General features: G+C 36.3%; 1 protein-coding gene across 8 annotated transcripts in view; it reads left to right on the top strand.

The window, feature by feature from the left end:
* Nucleotides 1–16,928, top strand: part of SSBP2 (single stranded DNA binding protein 2) — a 297,896-nt gene that overhangs the window by 54,750 nt on the left and 226,218 nt on the right. For 4 of the 8 annotated variants that reach the window (XM_059916693.1, XM_059916691.1, XM_059916694.1 and 1 more), the window contains exon 2: nucleotides 7,207–7,274. The exons of the other annotated variants lie outside the window; for them this stretch is intronic. In XM_059916693.1, the coding sequence (XP_059772676.1) occupies nucleotides 7,207–7,274 (68 nt within the window). The remainder of the gene's footprint in view (nucleotides 1–7,206; nucleotides 7,275–16,928) is intronic. 8 annotated transcript variants of the gene reach the window in all.

The raw sequence follows: 16,928 nt of genomic DNA, 5'->3' as shown, positions 1-16,928 counted from the left end.
GTAAATTGATACAGCCACTATGGAGAACAGTATGGAGTTTCCTTAAATCCTACTACTGGGTATATACCCAGAGAAAACCATAATTCAAAAAGACACATGCACCCCAATGTTCATTGCAGCACTATTTACAATAGCCAGGTCATGGAAGCAACCTAAATGCCCATCAACAGATGAATGGATAAAGAAGATGTGGTACATATATACAATGGAATATCACTCAGCCATAAAAAGGAATGAAATTGGGTCATTTGTTGAGATGTGGATGGATCTAGAGACTGTCATAGAGAGTGAAGTAAGTCAGAAGGAGTAAAACAAATATCATATATTAACGCATACATGTGGAACCTAGAAAAATGGTACAGATGAACCGGTTTGCAGGGCAGAAATTGAGACACAGATGTAGAAAACAAATGTATGGACACCGAGGGGGGAAAGCCGCGGGGGTGTGGGGGTGGTGGTGTGATGAAGTGGGCAATTGGGATTGACATGTATATGCTGATGTGTATAAATTGATGACTAATAAGAACCTGCTGTATATATATAAAAAATAAAGAGCCAAAACAGCCAGGACAGTTTTGAAGAGGAAGAAGAAGATGTGGTAGTGATAAGGTGTGGAGACTTATTTATGCAATAACAAGACTTTAAAAATAAAACTAGTGTAATATTGGCATGGGAGTGGGCAAGTACTGTATGTCAGTGTAACAGTTCAGAGTGCTCAAGAAATGACCCACATATAATGAGAACTTGGCGTTATTATAAATTGGCATTATATTGATTAATCAATATATTGTGCTAGATAATTTTGTATGAAAAAAATCAACTTAATTCTATATCTAGGACTCTTCTTGGAGTTTCAGACTCATACTCAAACAGTGTATCCCAAACTGAACTGATTGTAACTTGTCAAACTATTCCTTTTGTATTCTGTGTATCACTAGCAAAGAAATTTGAGAGCCAGTATTTATTCTTCTGCCTCCTAAATTTATTCTGCACATCCAAGCAATAAAATATTTTGTAGAGTTTAAAAAAAGAAAAAGAAAAAACAAAGCAATGTTTTAAGATATGGAGGAGAATGAGTAAAGAGTGATTTGAGGTCTTAAGTCTGAGGGAGTTATCACCAGAGTCAAATACACTAAAGGAGTAAATTAAGACAAGGATTGCATGGTGACCACTTTTGACAATGCAGCAAGAGTGGTTCAGGTAGAGTTGTGTGGAAGTCATATTATGGGAAGACTGGAGAGTAAGCCTGACTTAGCAGCACATGTACTAGTTAGGAGTTGATTAGGTTGCACATAATTGGAAACCCTAAATAAGATTAAAAGTTATTTCCTCTTAAATAAAAGAAATCTGAAGGTTGAGAATCCAGGGCTGAAATGGCAGTTCCATGCAGTTGTCAGGAATCTATACCCCTTCTACCTTTTTATTCTAGTGTTTTAGTCAGCTTGGGCTGCTATAATAAAGTACCATATTCAGAGTGGCTTTTGAAGAACAGAAATTTATTTTTCACAGTTCTGGAGGATGGAAGTCCAAGATCAGAGTGCCAGCACAGTGTGTTTCCAGGGAGGATGCTCTTCCAGGTTGTAGACTGCTGACTTCTTGTTGTGTCCTTACACGATGGAAAGAAAGCTAGCTAGCTCTCTGGTCTCTTCCTGTCAGGGCACTAATGCCATTATGAAGACTCTACCCTCATGACCTAATTACCTCCCAAAGGCCCCACCTCTAAATACCATCACATTGGGATTAGGGTTTTAACAAATCAATTTTGGGGGAACACAAACATTCAGTCCATTGCATCTGGCATTCCTAGAGTGGTCTCATTCTCATGGTCCAAGATGGAGGCTGAAACATCACTCCAACCTTATAGGCTGAATGTGGGATAAGGGAATGTGGAACAATACCCCTTAGTGTAAGTCTTCCAACTTAAATCTCTATCTCCTTGGCCAAACTTCAGGCAAGTGAACACACCCAGCTTCAAGGGAAATAGGGGAACATTATCTTTTAGCTGAGGAGTAATATGTCCAGCTAATAATTTTGTTTCTCACTACTCAGAGGAGAGACCTTCCAGGCAACTAAGAGTCTGTACTGTAGAAGAGGTTAGAAGTGTGTGTGTGTGTGTGTGTGTGTGTGTGTGTAACTGAGGGGGGAGAATAGAAGCTTATTAAAGCTCTGTAAATTCAGTTAATCTGCTGTTTTGGAGCTTCCATGGTATTTCTCCTGGACATTACTGTGGTTCATCATAAGGAAACTGTTAAAAATAGAGGAATAGATTGTGCACCTGACAGTGTTGATCTGCAAACTATTCTGCTTTTAAACACATTTAATTTTGCAGACATTTAGGGAAGTCAATTAAGGAAGGCAGACCTTTGCTAAAATATTTTACTTACGTTCTATAAATTATATTTTGGCATGCCAAGGAAACACTGAAACAGCATAGTAATCTGATTTGGTACCATGAACCTATTATAACACATTTTCTATTTAACTGGCTTTGTAATTGTCAATATTAGTGTAATTTATCCCCTTCAACTGTTTTGGAATAAAAAGTATGGTTTCTAATTATAGGGTAGATTAGGTTAAAAAGCTTAAACTAATATAGGATGTAGCAATTCTCTGCTAACATCTGGGAGAATTTGGAAAGAGTAAATGTGTTTAGAAATTGCTTATTCTTTTAGATAGAGTTTTATTGTAATATGCCTCTTTCCATTTACTGATTGGAACTCTGCTTTTTACCCATCAAACCAACTTGTATGGAGTCAGTTGACTAATCTTTCACTGGTATGGTCAGGTTTTTCCCATAGGTATAGATAGCATGCTTTTATCTTCCATTTTTGGTTTGGAAACCTTGGAACATTGGTCCACATGATCTATAGGAATGACACAGACTTATATCATGGAGAAACAGTTTATCTTCTTAGTGTTTGAGTGGAGGAGCAGGGTGGTGGGAGTGGTGGTTGTACTAACAGTTGCCTTAGGTTGACTTTGACAGGTAAGCTTGCCACTTCTCCATCTTTCACTTGGTCACAGAGTGATATTTCCTGGGAATATAATTTCTTCATGGAAGATGTTGAATCATGTTGTTTTGCAGTATTTTTCGAGATACAGCAGACTAAGCTCTGAGTCATGTATCCTAATCTCAACTCTTTTACCAAATAGTTCTGTTGATCTGGAAGTCACTCAATTGCTCTGGGCCACATTTTAGTAATAATAGGATTATGTAATCTTGTATTTGAGAGGTATTTTAAAGTTCATCTGATCCAAACTTCTGTTTAATGAATAAAGCCCCTGCAGTATCCCCAGCTTCAACCTGTACTGTTCCTTTACTCTTTCAGAGATTGGACACTCACATCTCCCAACCCCAAAATGGTTCTTTTCTCAGCCTATAAGATTTTTGGATAGCTCTAATGGTTACAAAAAGGGTCTTTGAGGTGTTGAGTTACAATTTGCCTTCTTAGCACTTTAACCCATTGGTTTTATTTCCACCCTCTTTAGCCATGTAAAATAAGACCAATCCCTCTAATAGCTGACAACCTATTAAGTGTTTGAGTCTTTACTTTCTGCAGGTTATGCATCACTGATACTTCCAACCATTGCTCACAACTTGTCTTTTTTTTCCCCTTCATCTTTCTAGGATTTATTATCTCTCCTTTTTTAGTTCTATGTTAATGCATTTAAGGTAAAATTAGCTCTTGGCAGGGTGGTCTAATACACTATTAATTCATATTAAACTTGCAGTCAGCTAAAACCTCTCTTTTTATATGGGCTATTGTTATATTTGTCTATCCTGTACAAGATTTTTGATTCAAGCACAGTATTGTACATTTATTTTTGTCAAGTTAATCTTATTAGATTTAGTGCAGTGTTTCAGAGTGCCTGTTCTTTTGGGATACTGATTCAAGAATCTAAATATATTAGTTATCTCCTTTTATTTTCAAATTTGGTGATTATGCTGTGATTGTATATCTAAAAATCAAGGAGTTTGATTATTTGTATTGGGACTTAAGGAAGTCAAGATCTCTTAGGTCACTCTTTTCATTGATTTAGGCACGCATGGATGCCAAATGCTTCTTAGTGCAATTGACTGGAAATTGAGTATCTGGAGATTAATTTAGAAGAGGTTCATGTTGTATTTAATCCTATTTTCTCCCCTTGTCTGTTTTTCACTTTTATCTATTGATTATTTTAGCTCCTTATGTAGAGATACACTTTAAACATTTATTTTTAGATACAAATATAACTGAAGAATCAGAATAACTTTATCTAAATTTATAGATATATAGATCCCACTTTCTGATATTTAAAAAAATGTGGGTTTTTACTTATGTTTTGGGGTACAAAATAAATTTCTGTATTCTAAAGCTTTACCTGGTAACCTAAATTTTAATTAGGAAATGCCATAGGGAATGCCTTCTAGATGAACATTTTTCTCAATTACAAATGTACATAAAAAGGCTTAGTTTTAAAAAATCTGAAAAAATAAAAGAGAACTATGTAGAGAAATTCTTAATAAAATAACATTGCTATAAACTGCTGCTAAATAATTAAATGTTCACTTTCATATGTGAATGCATTTTATAAGCTATAAAATAGTATAAATATAAGTTCCTATTATTACTCTATCATATTCTATATAATAGAGTAAAATCTTTCTATTGCATAGTGATACGAGAAGTCTGTCTCAATAATGGAATATTTTGTGAAACATTTTATTACTTTCAGGTACATAGAGAATTTTATTTTGGCCACAGTGTTGTATATAATTTAGGTAATTCTTTCATGCTATTATCCTTTACTTAAACGTCCTCTTTTCTTCCTGCTTATCCCATTTCCCTTAATACCTAGCTTAAGTACAATTTCCTCTGTCAGTTAAAGCCCTTTTGTAAAGAGTCTCTTACAGTGGTCTCTTCCTGTTCTGAATTCTTGATGTTTTGTTGCCTGTACACCAATCATATGCCACTTTGTGTTACTGATCTTATTTTTAATTATATTTTTCTTCTGATTAACAAGTCTGAAAATTACTTGAGGGCAAAATTTGTGTCTTCTTTTTTTTTTTTTTTTTGGTTCAAGACCTAGAACAATGGTAGGAGCTTACTAATTGTTGATGGTGATGAGCATTAAGTGTTTATTTGTAGAATTTATCAGGATGTTTGAAAGTGTTTTTCTTTCTAACATTAGATATTTAGAATTATCTTTATGCTGCTAATTTGTTAAACTCTTTGTTAGTGTAAAGATGCATTCTTTTACCATATTGCCACAAACTCTGCCTTAGTGGGTCCTAAATTAATGATGTTTCATTGGTTCTCAATACTTTACACAAACTAGATGCTTAAGAGTTGTCTAATAAAGAGATAAGTAAATGTCCTGAAAGAGCAAATGCTGTAAATGTCTAAATATTTCAAACTAATACTAGGAAATGGATTAAGCCCTAGACAAAACCCCTGTGGTTCTAATTATTTTTTTTTTTTTTTTTTTTTTTTTTTAATTTTTATTTATTTATTTATTTATGGCTGTGTTGGGTCTTCGTTTCTGTGCGAGGGCTTTCTCTAGTTGCGGCAAGCGGGGGCCACTCTTCATCGCGGTGCGCGGGCCTTTCCTTATCGCGGCCTCTCTTGTTGCAGAGCACAGGCTCCAGACCCGCAGGCTCAGTAGCTGTGGCTCACGGGCCTAGTTGCTCCGCGGCATGTGGGATCTTCCCAGACCAGGGCTCGAACCCGCGTCCCCCGCATTAGCAGGCAGACCCTCAACCACTGCGCCACCAGGGAAGCCCTCTAATTATTTTATATGGAGCTTTTTAAAAATAGCTTCAAATAGGGATTAAAAATATACATTTTATACCCTCTGAAAATCAGAGAAGAATTATCCTGTGTCTTTCCTAAGTTGGGTTTTTCCTTCAAACACCTGCCCACTTCCTTCTGTGGTATTAAGAGTTCTGGGACCTGTGTCTATGGGTGTATTCTTCTGAAGCATTTCTTCCCTGTTCTGCATGTGCCCTAAGGAGTACAGATCAGAGACATTGCTGGAATTTGTTATGAGAAAAACTCTTCCAGAATTCCTCTAGGGAAAGTGGAAAATGAATTACAAGCACTAGCCTCAATGAATGGTGCATATTAATGTGGATACTTTAAACATGGCAATAATGAAGTAGGTCTAACTAAAGACGTCACCAAATATGTTATAGCTAGATGATCATACAGATTTGGCTGGGGTTAAGGAAGTTAGAACAAGGTGAAACAATTAAAAAGAAGGTGCAAGAAGTAGTAGGGAATGTAAAGTGAGTGCTAAAGGAAAGCAGATATAAAGCAGAATAGATCTAAATGCCAATGCCAAAATAGCATGTGCAAAGATTAGAAAAGAGAATTAACAGGAAGAATTAAGAAAAATAAGAATGTCAGATCAAGTTCTTCTCATTTCTATTCATGGACTCCTTAGAAGTCCCCATCACATGGAAACCTGAGGGTAGAGAAATAAGCTATAGTGACTTCAGTCCACATCAGGGAGCCTCAGACTTTTAGTGAGGAGACTATTAATGTTGATGAAGCAGGGAGTAGAAGGATATTGGAGGATTTACAGTTCCCTAAACTTGTTGGGGATACAGGTTACTAAAACCCAGTCAGAATGAAGTGTTCACCTCTGTGATCCCAAGTTTGAAGAGCCTCAGAAAGGAAGGTAGGTCCTGAACTGCTGATCTTACACTTGGTTCTGTGGCGTGGGTTGCAACCACCTGGCATGTGACCTGCTGGGCACCAGAGAAATGATGTCTTATGGTGAGGAGGTGCTGCCTATACATATAGCTTCTGCTGTGTGCACTCTTTAAAAGACAGAAATAAGGAGAGAGAGTTGTTTTTTTTTTAATTTATTTTTTATTTTACATTGGAGTGTAGTTGATTTACGATGTTGTGTTAGTTTCAGGTGTACAGCAAGGTGATTCAGTTAAACATATACATATATCCATTCTTTTTCACATTCTTTTCCCATATAGGCTATTACAGAGTACTGAGCAGAGTTCCCTGTGCTCTACAGTAGGTCCTTGTTGATTATCTATTTTGTATATAGTAGTGTGTATATGTTAATACCAAACTCCTAATTTATTCCTCCCCACCACGTTTCCCCTTTTGGTAACCATAAGTTTGCTTTCAAAGTCTGTGAGTCTGTTTCTGTCTTGTAAATAAGTAGAAGAGAGAGATTTTAAATGATGCAATTTATTTTCAGTTCTACAATAAACTTCTGCATGAGGTGAAAAAGGAAAAAAAAATCGTAAAGCCTGGAAGAAATTCTGAGTAAGTTATTTTCAGTGCTTAGTAGCCAGAGGAAAAACATTAGATTGCTTTTAAATGTTTTCCACTCATATTAATTTCTTGGGATATGTAATTTATATTATTTATAAAGAAGATATTTTCTTGGTTATTAACTTATTATTAGAGTAAACTGTTACTGTTCATTTGTACTTGAGGAAAATGTTACACATAGATAATAATTTAAAATTAGCTTGGGGAAGGAGATATGAACTGATGACTAAGTTTTAAAATAATTTTTTCTTGATTATAGAAATTTGCAAAACACAAAACAGCAGAGAGAGGGAAGTAAGAAGCCCCATTACCCAGTGTAAATGCTTTGAAAAATACTTTTTTTAGAAAGAGCAGTTTTAGGTTCATAGCAAAATTGAGCAGAAGGTACAGAGATTTCCCATACTCCCCTTGTCCCCAGTGGCCATGTCATTCACCAACCTGAAAGTTATTTTAATATCTCTGACTTGATACTTGGTATCACTTTTTAAAAAATATTTATCTTTACTTAAAGCTACTTTCTAGCCAAATTAATCTGGCTACACTGCATGTTGTTAAAAGCTTATTTGGGTTGTTAAAATTACACACTATGGTTAGGGTAAGTCTACTTTTACTTTAGGACTAGTTTAGTGCTACGTCTGAAGTGTGGCCCGTGGGTCTCTACCGAATGCTGTTGGTGTTCGTTGTGAGTAGTGTTCTTGAAGTTTCTCCTGTGAGTAGTTAGTGGTTTCCCAGCCCTCTGTGAGCAACAGTTCTTTGCCTGGCTTGGTGGAGTTCCACCCTATACATGGGCAAAGGGATTCCTATGCAGATTGTTGGAGTTATTTTGCTGTGTAGCCCCCTCCTGTCTGATACTCTGCCCACAAATTCCAGCTGCCTCAATCCTCCCCAGTTTAATTCCTTGATCTCTTCAACTTGAGACCACTGTGCTGTATTTGGATTTGTTCCCTCCTTGCACTTTGTTCTGGAATGTGCCTTGAGGCAGAAAACTAGGGTTATGATAGGACTCAAATCTTGTATGTTCCTCTTTTTGCAAGTTTTACAGGTCTGCACTGCCTGTTGTCCAGTATCTAAAACCAGTTGTTTCATATATCCAGTTTTCTAGTTGTCTGCAGCAAGAGGGCAAGTTCAGTCCCACTTACTCCTCCACGGCATAAGTGGAAGTCTGGTGTCTGGTGTTAATTTTGATGTTAATACATTGAAATTGAGTATGGGATGACTCCCAAGGTTGGTCAGCAAGTGTTAGGAAGCTACTAGTATTCTGGGTGGATATAAAAGAAAATCTGCTCTCTGTAAGGATGACACAAACAGAACTATGTATATCAGACAATATATATCAAGATTCCATGGGCAGGTGGGAGCATGGGTATAATGTATAATCTTCAAGCTGGATTGAAATGGACTAAGTGCTATTATCAAGTATACCCAGTACTGTATTTCCAATGTATATAGCTTAGCTCTAAGAGTGGATGGAGTGGTGCAGTAGTTAAGAGTACGCCTACCAATGCAGGGGGCACGGGTTCGACCCCTGGTCTGGAAAGATCCCACATGCCCTGGAGCAACTAAGTCCGTGCGCCACAACTACTGAAGTCCGCGCACCTAGAGCCCGTGCTCTGCAACAAGAGAAGCTACCGCAATGAGAAGCCCGTGCACCACAACGAAGAGTAGCCCCCGCTCGCCGCAACTAGAGAAAGCCCACGTGCAGCAACGAAGACCCAATGCAGCCAAAATTAAATACGTATAAATAAATAAATTTATGAAAAAAAATCAAGTGAGAGATTATAGCAAGAACAATTATTTTAAAGAATGGATAGAAATTTTTACTAAATTTTACAAATAACCATATTTCTATATTATAAACAACTATATTTCTATAAACTCTTGATTAGTTTTAAATTAATTCTTATTTTTATATATTAGCCTTTTTATTTCCTCTATTGATAGTCATTTTAATCATGAATTTGCCTGTCTGCACAAGGCAAGTGTTTTTATTTCTAAGCACACCAAATCATTTAATTCCAAATCCATACTCCCAAGCATTACTTGTCTATCATTTATGACATCAATGACACATCGGCAAAGTAATATTTTTTATGCCCAGCTATCCATTTAATAATTGTTAAATCTTTCACTCCTTTCCCTGTCGGTCTTAACTGATGCAATTATCTCTGCACCAGAACATTTAATTCTGTTTAGTATCTTCAGTATCTTTATGTATATCAGGTATCTAGTCTCTAAAACTGATATTGAGAGTATAGAAAATAGACTAAGTAAATTTGAAACAAAGGCTGGATATTAATATTATTGGGTGGTTGCATAGACAGTTTTTGACATGCTAAATCTGTTTTTTAGCTTCACTGTTTATGATGAAGAACTTTAAAAAGACAATGTTAGAAACAGATTTCTAATTTTTCACACCTCCTTAGCACCAGGTTGTAAGCTCTGTTGAAAATTTGAACAGGCTGATCTAGTTTCATTGCTAAACTACTTACAATCCCATGAGCAGTCTCTCGGTGGTTGCCAAATGCTCCTTGCTACTTGTTAGCTAGCTGTGATCCGGCTAACTCTTGGCATTTTATCACTTAGGAGACACATGTGGATACTGATACGTGTCATTAGTCAACAGTGGAATTATACAATGGATCAGGAATAAGAGAGTTCTTTTTTCTAAATCCAACATGACTTTTTTAAAAGTTTTTATTTTATATTGGAGTATAGTAGATTAACAATGTTGTGTTAGTTTCAGGTGTACAACAAAGTGACTCAGTTATTCATATACATGTGTCTATTCTTTTTCAAATTCTTTTCCTGATTAGGTTGTTACATAATATTGAGCAGAGTTTCCTGTGCTGTACAGTAGGTCCTTGTTGGTTATCCATTTTAAATATAGCAGTGGGTAGGAATCTAGATCCCACATGACTTTTTACTGTCCATTAGGAGAACTTAATCTGTTCTAAGTTCTCTATGTCTGCGGCTTCTCGAGTTAATGACACTGGGATTTAAGGACAAAAGATGGGGAGTGGATTTTGGATGTAGCATTTTGCAGCACATACTGCTCACCAGTGTTAAATGTAACAGCTAGACCATTCTTTATAAAATAGCCCTCTTCTAGCCCTCTACAATCTTTTTATTGTTTATTTCCTAACCTTGATTTATTTCCTTTAAGGATGTAGGCGAGAGGGAGGTTATTGTCTTTTGAGGATTTGTTTTATTAAAAATAACAAAACAACAGATATCTACCACCCACAACTAAATGGATTAATTTATTTCTTTAAAAAAATTACCCTTTGTATATAGAGATAGGAATCAGTGTGAAGGAATTGTTTTAGTAACATTCATGCTGTTAAACGATAGTATTTTATTGAGAGGCTGAAGCTTAAGGATACTACGAGGAGGTCAATGCTAAAGTAGGTCTCTAAGGAGATTCCTTACGCTTCCCCTTTGAATGCCTTGACTAGAGGAAACCAAAGGATTCTGTAAGTGCCTCATGCCTGGTTTAAGAGAGTCATTCCTTCATTAAAAAATATTTATTGGGTACTCACTAGTTTAGGTGCTGGAGATACAGAGATAAACAAGACAAAATGTGTTATAGTAGTTTAATTTCAAGAGAAATTAGGAACAGCTGTTTTTTGAAGTTAATTCTCCTACTGTGTCTTCCCTCTACCTTTGCACATATAGTGAATCAACCAAAAGAATTTTAAAACTACAGGTGGGGATTTGTTAATTTGAAGGCTTTATGTTTGAATCTTTTTTTTTCCTTTTTCCTTGCTAAATGTAAGAAGATGGCGAAATCAGTTTTCATCACTGAAGTTTGGGATGGATGTATGTTTTCTCATATTAAATGGCTACTTTCTCTTGCTTTTCAGTTTCAACACTGCATCTTTTTGGAATATTAAAAGAATGGCATGCAAAAGACAGGTTATTTAATAGGTAAATGTGTGAAAAGTAGATATAGGATATCATGACCAGGCTGACAGACATAGCTGTTTATTGGTAGTTGGACTTTTCATTGTATGAGTACTTACCTAATGATGTTTATACATAGTTCGTAACTCTGCCTCATAGGAATATATTGTGAGGCATAATTAAATGTTATCCACAAGTGGCACACATTCCTGAAAAGTTTTATGAACATTAAATTGTGTTATTATAACTAGCATGTATAATATAAAGAAAACTTTTGATGAATCCTGTTCATAAGATTAAAAAAATTGTTTCTATGATTTAAACAGTCATATCCATTTTAACTGTTCTATAAATTCAGATTAAACACATTAGGTCATTTTTATTGACTGACTTTTGTGAAATAATGATTTGTTTTATATAGATGTATTATACACACATGCATAGATATTGACATATGTACATATATGTGTATGTAGAGAGAGAGTTAGGAATTAGCTCTGAACTATAGGTAGTATTCACCTTTTATTTATGTGTAGCTTGGAGAACTTTTTTGCAAATTAACAATACTGTCTTTAAAACCTTTTTTATATGTTATCCATAGTTCCTTATTTTCTACCATTTCCTTCAGAGCAAGAGATTTAATCTCAAATTAGATAGCTAGATTATAGAGTGAAGTAAATTCTTTACCCCTTTTCCAGACTGTGAAGTCCTTATTTACAAGTGTAGTTGAGAATTTGCTGTAATTAGACTCCAAATGACATTATGTGTTGTAGATGTGCTGTTAAATACTTAACTCTCTTAGTACTGTTAGATGATACCTCTTGGCAAGCATGTAACAGATTTTGTTCATGTGAATGGTAAAGATTTGTTTCCTTGTTAGATTTTGTAATTTTCACAAGGTAAATTTGAAATAATTTTATTTGGTGGTATGGTTATAACATTTTCTCACATTTTAAAGTTCAAGAATTAAGCAGGGGGAAGTCTCTTAGGTGCTTGTTGAATGAATATATCTAAATTCTGAGTTATATTTTCAAACATGAAATTAATGCAAAATATTTTACTATAAATCTAGCCATTTTTCTTTTTATTTATATTTTGATTGTTCTACATGTTCTTTGGTTAAAAATTTTTGGGCATTAAGCTTTTCTACATTTAGGATAATTTCTTTAGGCTAGACTCCCAGTAATGGAATTATTGGGTCAAAGTGTGTGAACTTTTTTTAGCAAGCTTTTGACGTATACTTATTGCCAAATTGGTTTTGAAAAGATATCTTAGATTTTTGTATAGTATGAGTGGCACAAAGTTTAATCTTTTACTGGAGACACAAAGCTACCATTATGATTGTTAATTAGAGGACAGTGCTATAACAAGAGTTGTCCTCAGGCCTTCTGAAGGAGGCATGGGGATGTTAGCTCTTACTCTGATTAGACCATACTGGTTTTATGCTTTATTTAGTTTTTCTGCTACATCCATACTAGTTGGACTTCATCTGTTGCTTCTTCTATTATTAATATTTCTACCAGTAGCTATAACTCATATTTCCTTCTACTCTTTTTCTCAATGCAGTATGTATATTTCTGTGTATATATGCTCACACTTTTAACAATGAATTACGAACATTTCTTCATTAAACATCTTCAAAAATATATTTTCCCATCACCTGCATATATCACAATCCAACTATTCCCCTTTTATCAGATATTTAGTTTGCCAGTTTTTCACTGCTATAATTTTACCACGAGCTTCATTATAAATTGTTTGGATTTCGGATTAATTCTTTAAAATAGTATTTTAGAATAGAAATTACTGGGTCAAAGGTCACAAAAGGTTTATTATTTTTTTCCTATTTACTTGTTTATTTCTTTTTAAATACGTAATAGAAGAAGTACGGGGAAATAATCAAACAGAAGAAAGTTTATGCAGTAAAAAAGTCTGCCTCTTATCCTAGGCTCCCACTCCCTAGGAAAAAAATCCCTGCAATAAAAGATACTGTTTGGATACATATGTTTCCACTAGAGGGGGAAGCCTGGTGAGTTAAGCTTGTTGTTCCTGTGCCTGTATGTATATGAATTACCTCTGAAGAATATATGTGTCATATACATGGGAGCGTACTATACGAGCTATTCTACACTTGTGTTTTTTACTCATTCACTTAACCTTTTCACTTCGCCATGTTATTTTCTTGAAAAGCTGTACCATTTACACGTCCATATATTACCCTTTAGGCACCGAATGCTTTAATGTTTTTAGAGTCTTTGGTACATTGATTGGTGAAATTTTAAAATATTGTTTATGGCTGGGAGGTTGAATATTTTTCCTTAGGATTATTTACTGGCCATAGGTAGCCATTCTTATTTGACCTTTAACGTCCATCCTTGCTCATTATTTAAAAATTAAGGTCTTCTTATTCTGGCAGGACATATTATATGAGCTGTTTATATATTAAGCATATTAGCCTTTTGTTGTCCTAGTGATTGTATATCCTATTTTCTCAGTTCATTATTATTATTATTTTTTAATTAATTAATTAATTAATTAATTTTGTTTTGGCTGTGTTGGGTCTTCGTTTCCGTGCGAGGGCTTTCTCCAGTTGCGGAGAGCGGGGGCCATTCTTCATCGCGGTGCGCGGGCCTCTCACTGTCGCGGCCTCTCCTGTTGCGGAGCACAGGCTCCAGACGCGCAGGCTCAGTAATTGTGGCTCACGGGCTTAGTCGCTCCGCGGCATGTGGGATCCTCCCAGGCCAGAGCTCGAACCCGTGTCCCCTGCATTGGCAGGCAGACTCTCAACCACTGCGCCACCAGGGAAGCCCTCAGTTCATTATTGCTTTTTAATTTTATTTGGGGTTTTTTTGGTGGGGGGTAGTCAGAGGTTTAACATCTTTCTGTGTTCTTTTCATTTTTATATGTCTTTAATTCCCTTCTAATTATATATTTTGTAATTAACAAAAAAATCCACTTTTGTTAGAATCATGTGCAAAGTAAAGTGAGTGGGATTTCCCCCTTTCCTTTTGTAAATAGGTTAAAAAGTTAAACTGTAGACTGGTCAACATCCAAATTTATTAGAGATTTTGAATCCATGAAGTCTAGTTGAAATATCAATAGATTTGACCCTATCAGAATTGGAGATTGATAGAATTTGAATTGTGAAGTTTTATCAGTGGTGGTTGACTTTTCCGTTCTGCCTTCGATGGCACCCATGAGTGTATATGTGTGTAACTGAGGGACAGTGAGTTGAGTGTGAATCGCATGGGTAGGTGATATGTAATTACTGTTTTGAGGGCAGTGCCAGGTGGGCTCAGGCTTTGGCTATTCTCAGTTCTCTTCCCATTTTAACCTCTACCTTTGCTCTTACTTTTAAAGCTTAAGAGCCTGCAGTAACCAGGGAGTACAGAAGGTCTTGAGCTGTTTCAGATATATTTTGCATTCTGGCTTTGCATTCCTCTCTAGAATTCCTGGTCATGATTTTGTTAACTCAGTCATTGGTATCTATTTGAAATTTAGAATGAAATGAAGGTAATTTAAAGGCATATGATCCATGAATCATTGATATGCTTTTTCATTAATCAATGTTTAAAAAAAAAGTCTGTGTCTACTTTCTGCAAACAAACTCTTACTGCATGATTATTAATTTTTTTCTGTGTAATTGGATCACATTATAAGCCACTAGATTAAATAGCCACTTTGTACTTTATCAAAAGTAGTTAAATTTCTTAAAGATCCTAAAAAGGAAAATGAAAATGTTAATATGAGAGTGTACACATTTTAAATATTTGTATATTCAATATTTATTTTTAAATTTTTACTGTCCAGTAGAAACTGAATCCGAATAAAATGTTTGATGATCTCCTGTCACTAGGTAAGGGACCATGCTATGATTCATCTGCACGGATGGACAAGTGTCACTCCTCACTCCCCTGGAATCATTTGTATTCATACACAAATAATTTATTGCAGGGCTTTTCCCCCAGAACCTCCTGGAGATTCTTACTTCTGGTGGCCCTAATGCCTCTATTGTAGGCAGCTAATGGGAAATACACAGTATCTGTATCTGAAGGTAGAACAAATACTCCTATTGATGTGGCTCCTAGTGGTTCTTCAGGAGGAGGAGGGAGGATAGAAAGGAATGGCAAATGTGAGAGAGGCTGTGGCGTTGGAATCCAGTATGTGACTTGGTAATATAATATGTAACAGAATTAGCTGAAACTGTTGCAGTCATTGTTACTATTTACTGTGCTGTCTGATCCTTTCAACAATACTACAAGGAAAGTATCCTTCCCATTTTACAAATGAGGAAACTGAGACTCAGAAATTGTGTTTCATTGAAAGTGAGCACAGGTACTGTAAACAGAGGGAGAAGGTGAATTTAACTCTGCACGTGGTCAAGTTAAGAGAGAGCTATCTTGCTAGAAATTTCAAACAGTAATTTGGAGAAGCAGGTTTGGAGCTTGGTAGAGAGGATAGGGCTAAAGACATAGGTTTGGAAAATCCTATGCACAGAGGTAGTAGTTAAAATGTTGGAGATTTGCTAGTGATGTATTCTGGAGTCATCAAGGCAGTAGAGTTGATTAACTGTTCACCCATATGATGCTCCCTGCCACTCTCTCTGGAGTATAGGTCCTGACTGCCTGGGAAGCGTTCATTTTGTTCAAGGGAGTTACAGAACATGGATATATGAGGCGGTGTTATAGATAGATTTTCTCAGCCCTGTCCCATTTTATCATCCTGTTGATAACAACACGATGTCCTGCTACAGCTCAGATTCTAAGGGTAGGAGGACAAGCTCACCCCTAGGAAGACGCTTCAAAATCTTTAGTTCTGCGGTTTGAAACCCCTTCCCCCCATTGATTCTGTGCCTCTGCCAATAGGTCTTTTAGAATCACTGTCCTGAGCCCATTGAGAGAGAGGAGATTGTTGCTTTAAATTCTACTTATAAAGAGATATACTTTTTGCTACCTAATTAATTGGGGGAAAACATAGAAGAAATATATTATCTCCTTTAATATTACAAAGAAGAGGTTACAAGGAAGTGGCTTGCTTAACTTTAAGGAATGGTGTTTATTGCAAGGACACAGCAACAGTTGTGCTCTGGCCTTGACTGTTCTGGGGTCTGTTTTCTTATCGCACCCCCCCTCCCAGACCCACCGCAGTGCCTCTGCCTCACTCAGTGCCTCTCACTTCCAACTTCCCCAAGCTTGGTGGAACATCCTTACTGCTGAGCCTTTGACTTAGGCTTGGCTTTCTTGTCCAGACTGCACCACTGGTATGGCTCTAGGCCCAAGATTTTACAAGCCACAAGGAATAACCCGAGGCTGTAGGGCCGTAGGCAGTAGGGCCACACTGCCACTGGCAGGCAATTTTGAGGCTTCAGTCTCTCCAGGAGAAATTCACAAATATTTTTTTTTTCAAGGTGAAATCTGCCATCATGGTCAGGAATCATGTGATGGGTTTGGAAGTAGTCAGTGGAGAGACAGAGTATGTGGGATATGTGTGTTTGAAGAATGTGTGATAAGAATCACCAGTTGGGTTTGTTTGTTTGAAACTACAGGAACATTTCAATTCCCATATCCCATATGACATACTTTGGGGTATGAACGTTCCTCAAGGAGCATCACACAGGAATGTGACATACTACCTGTGTTAGGGTAGAAAAAGAGTTGAGAAGCACTGATCCAGGAAGTGGCATTCAACTTGAAGAGAATAGGAGATGTTTCTAAATTATATTCGTATACTCACTGTCAACAA

Source organism: Balaenoptera ricei, chromosome 3 (genome assembly GCF_028023285.1).
Source record: "Balaenoptera ricei isolate mBalRic1 chromosome 3, mBalRic1.hap2, whole genome shotgun sequence".
Lineage (NCBI taxonomy): Eukaryota > Metazoa > Chordata > Mammalia > Artiodactyla > Balaenopteridae > Balaenoptera > Balaenoptera ricei.
This window is presented reverse-complemented; position numbering and strand designations above follow the sequence as displayed.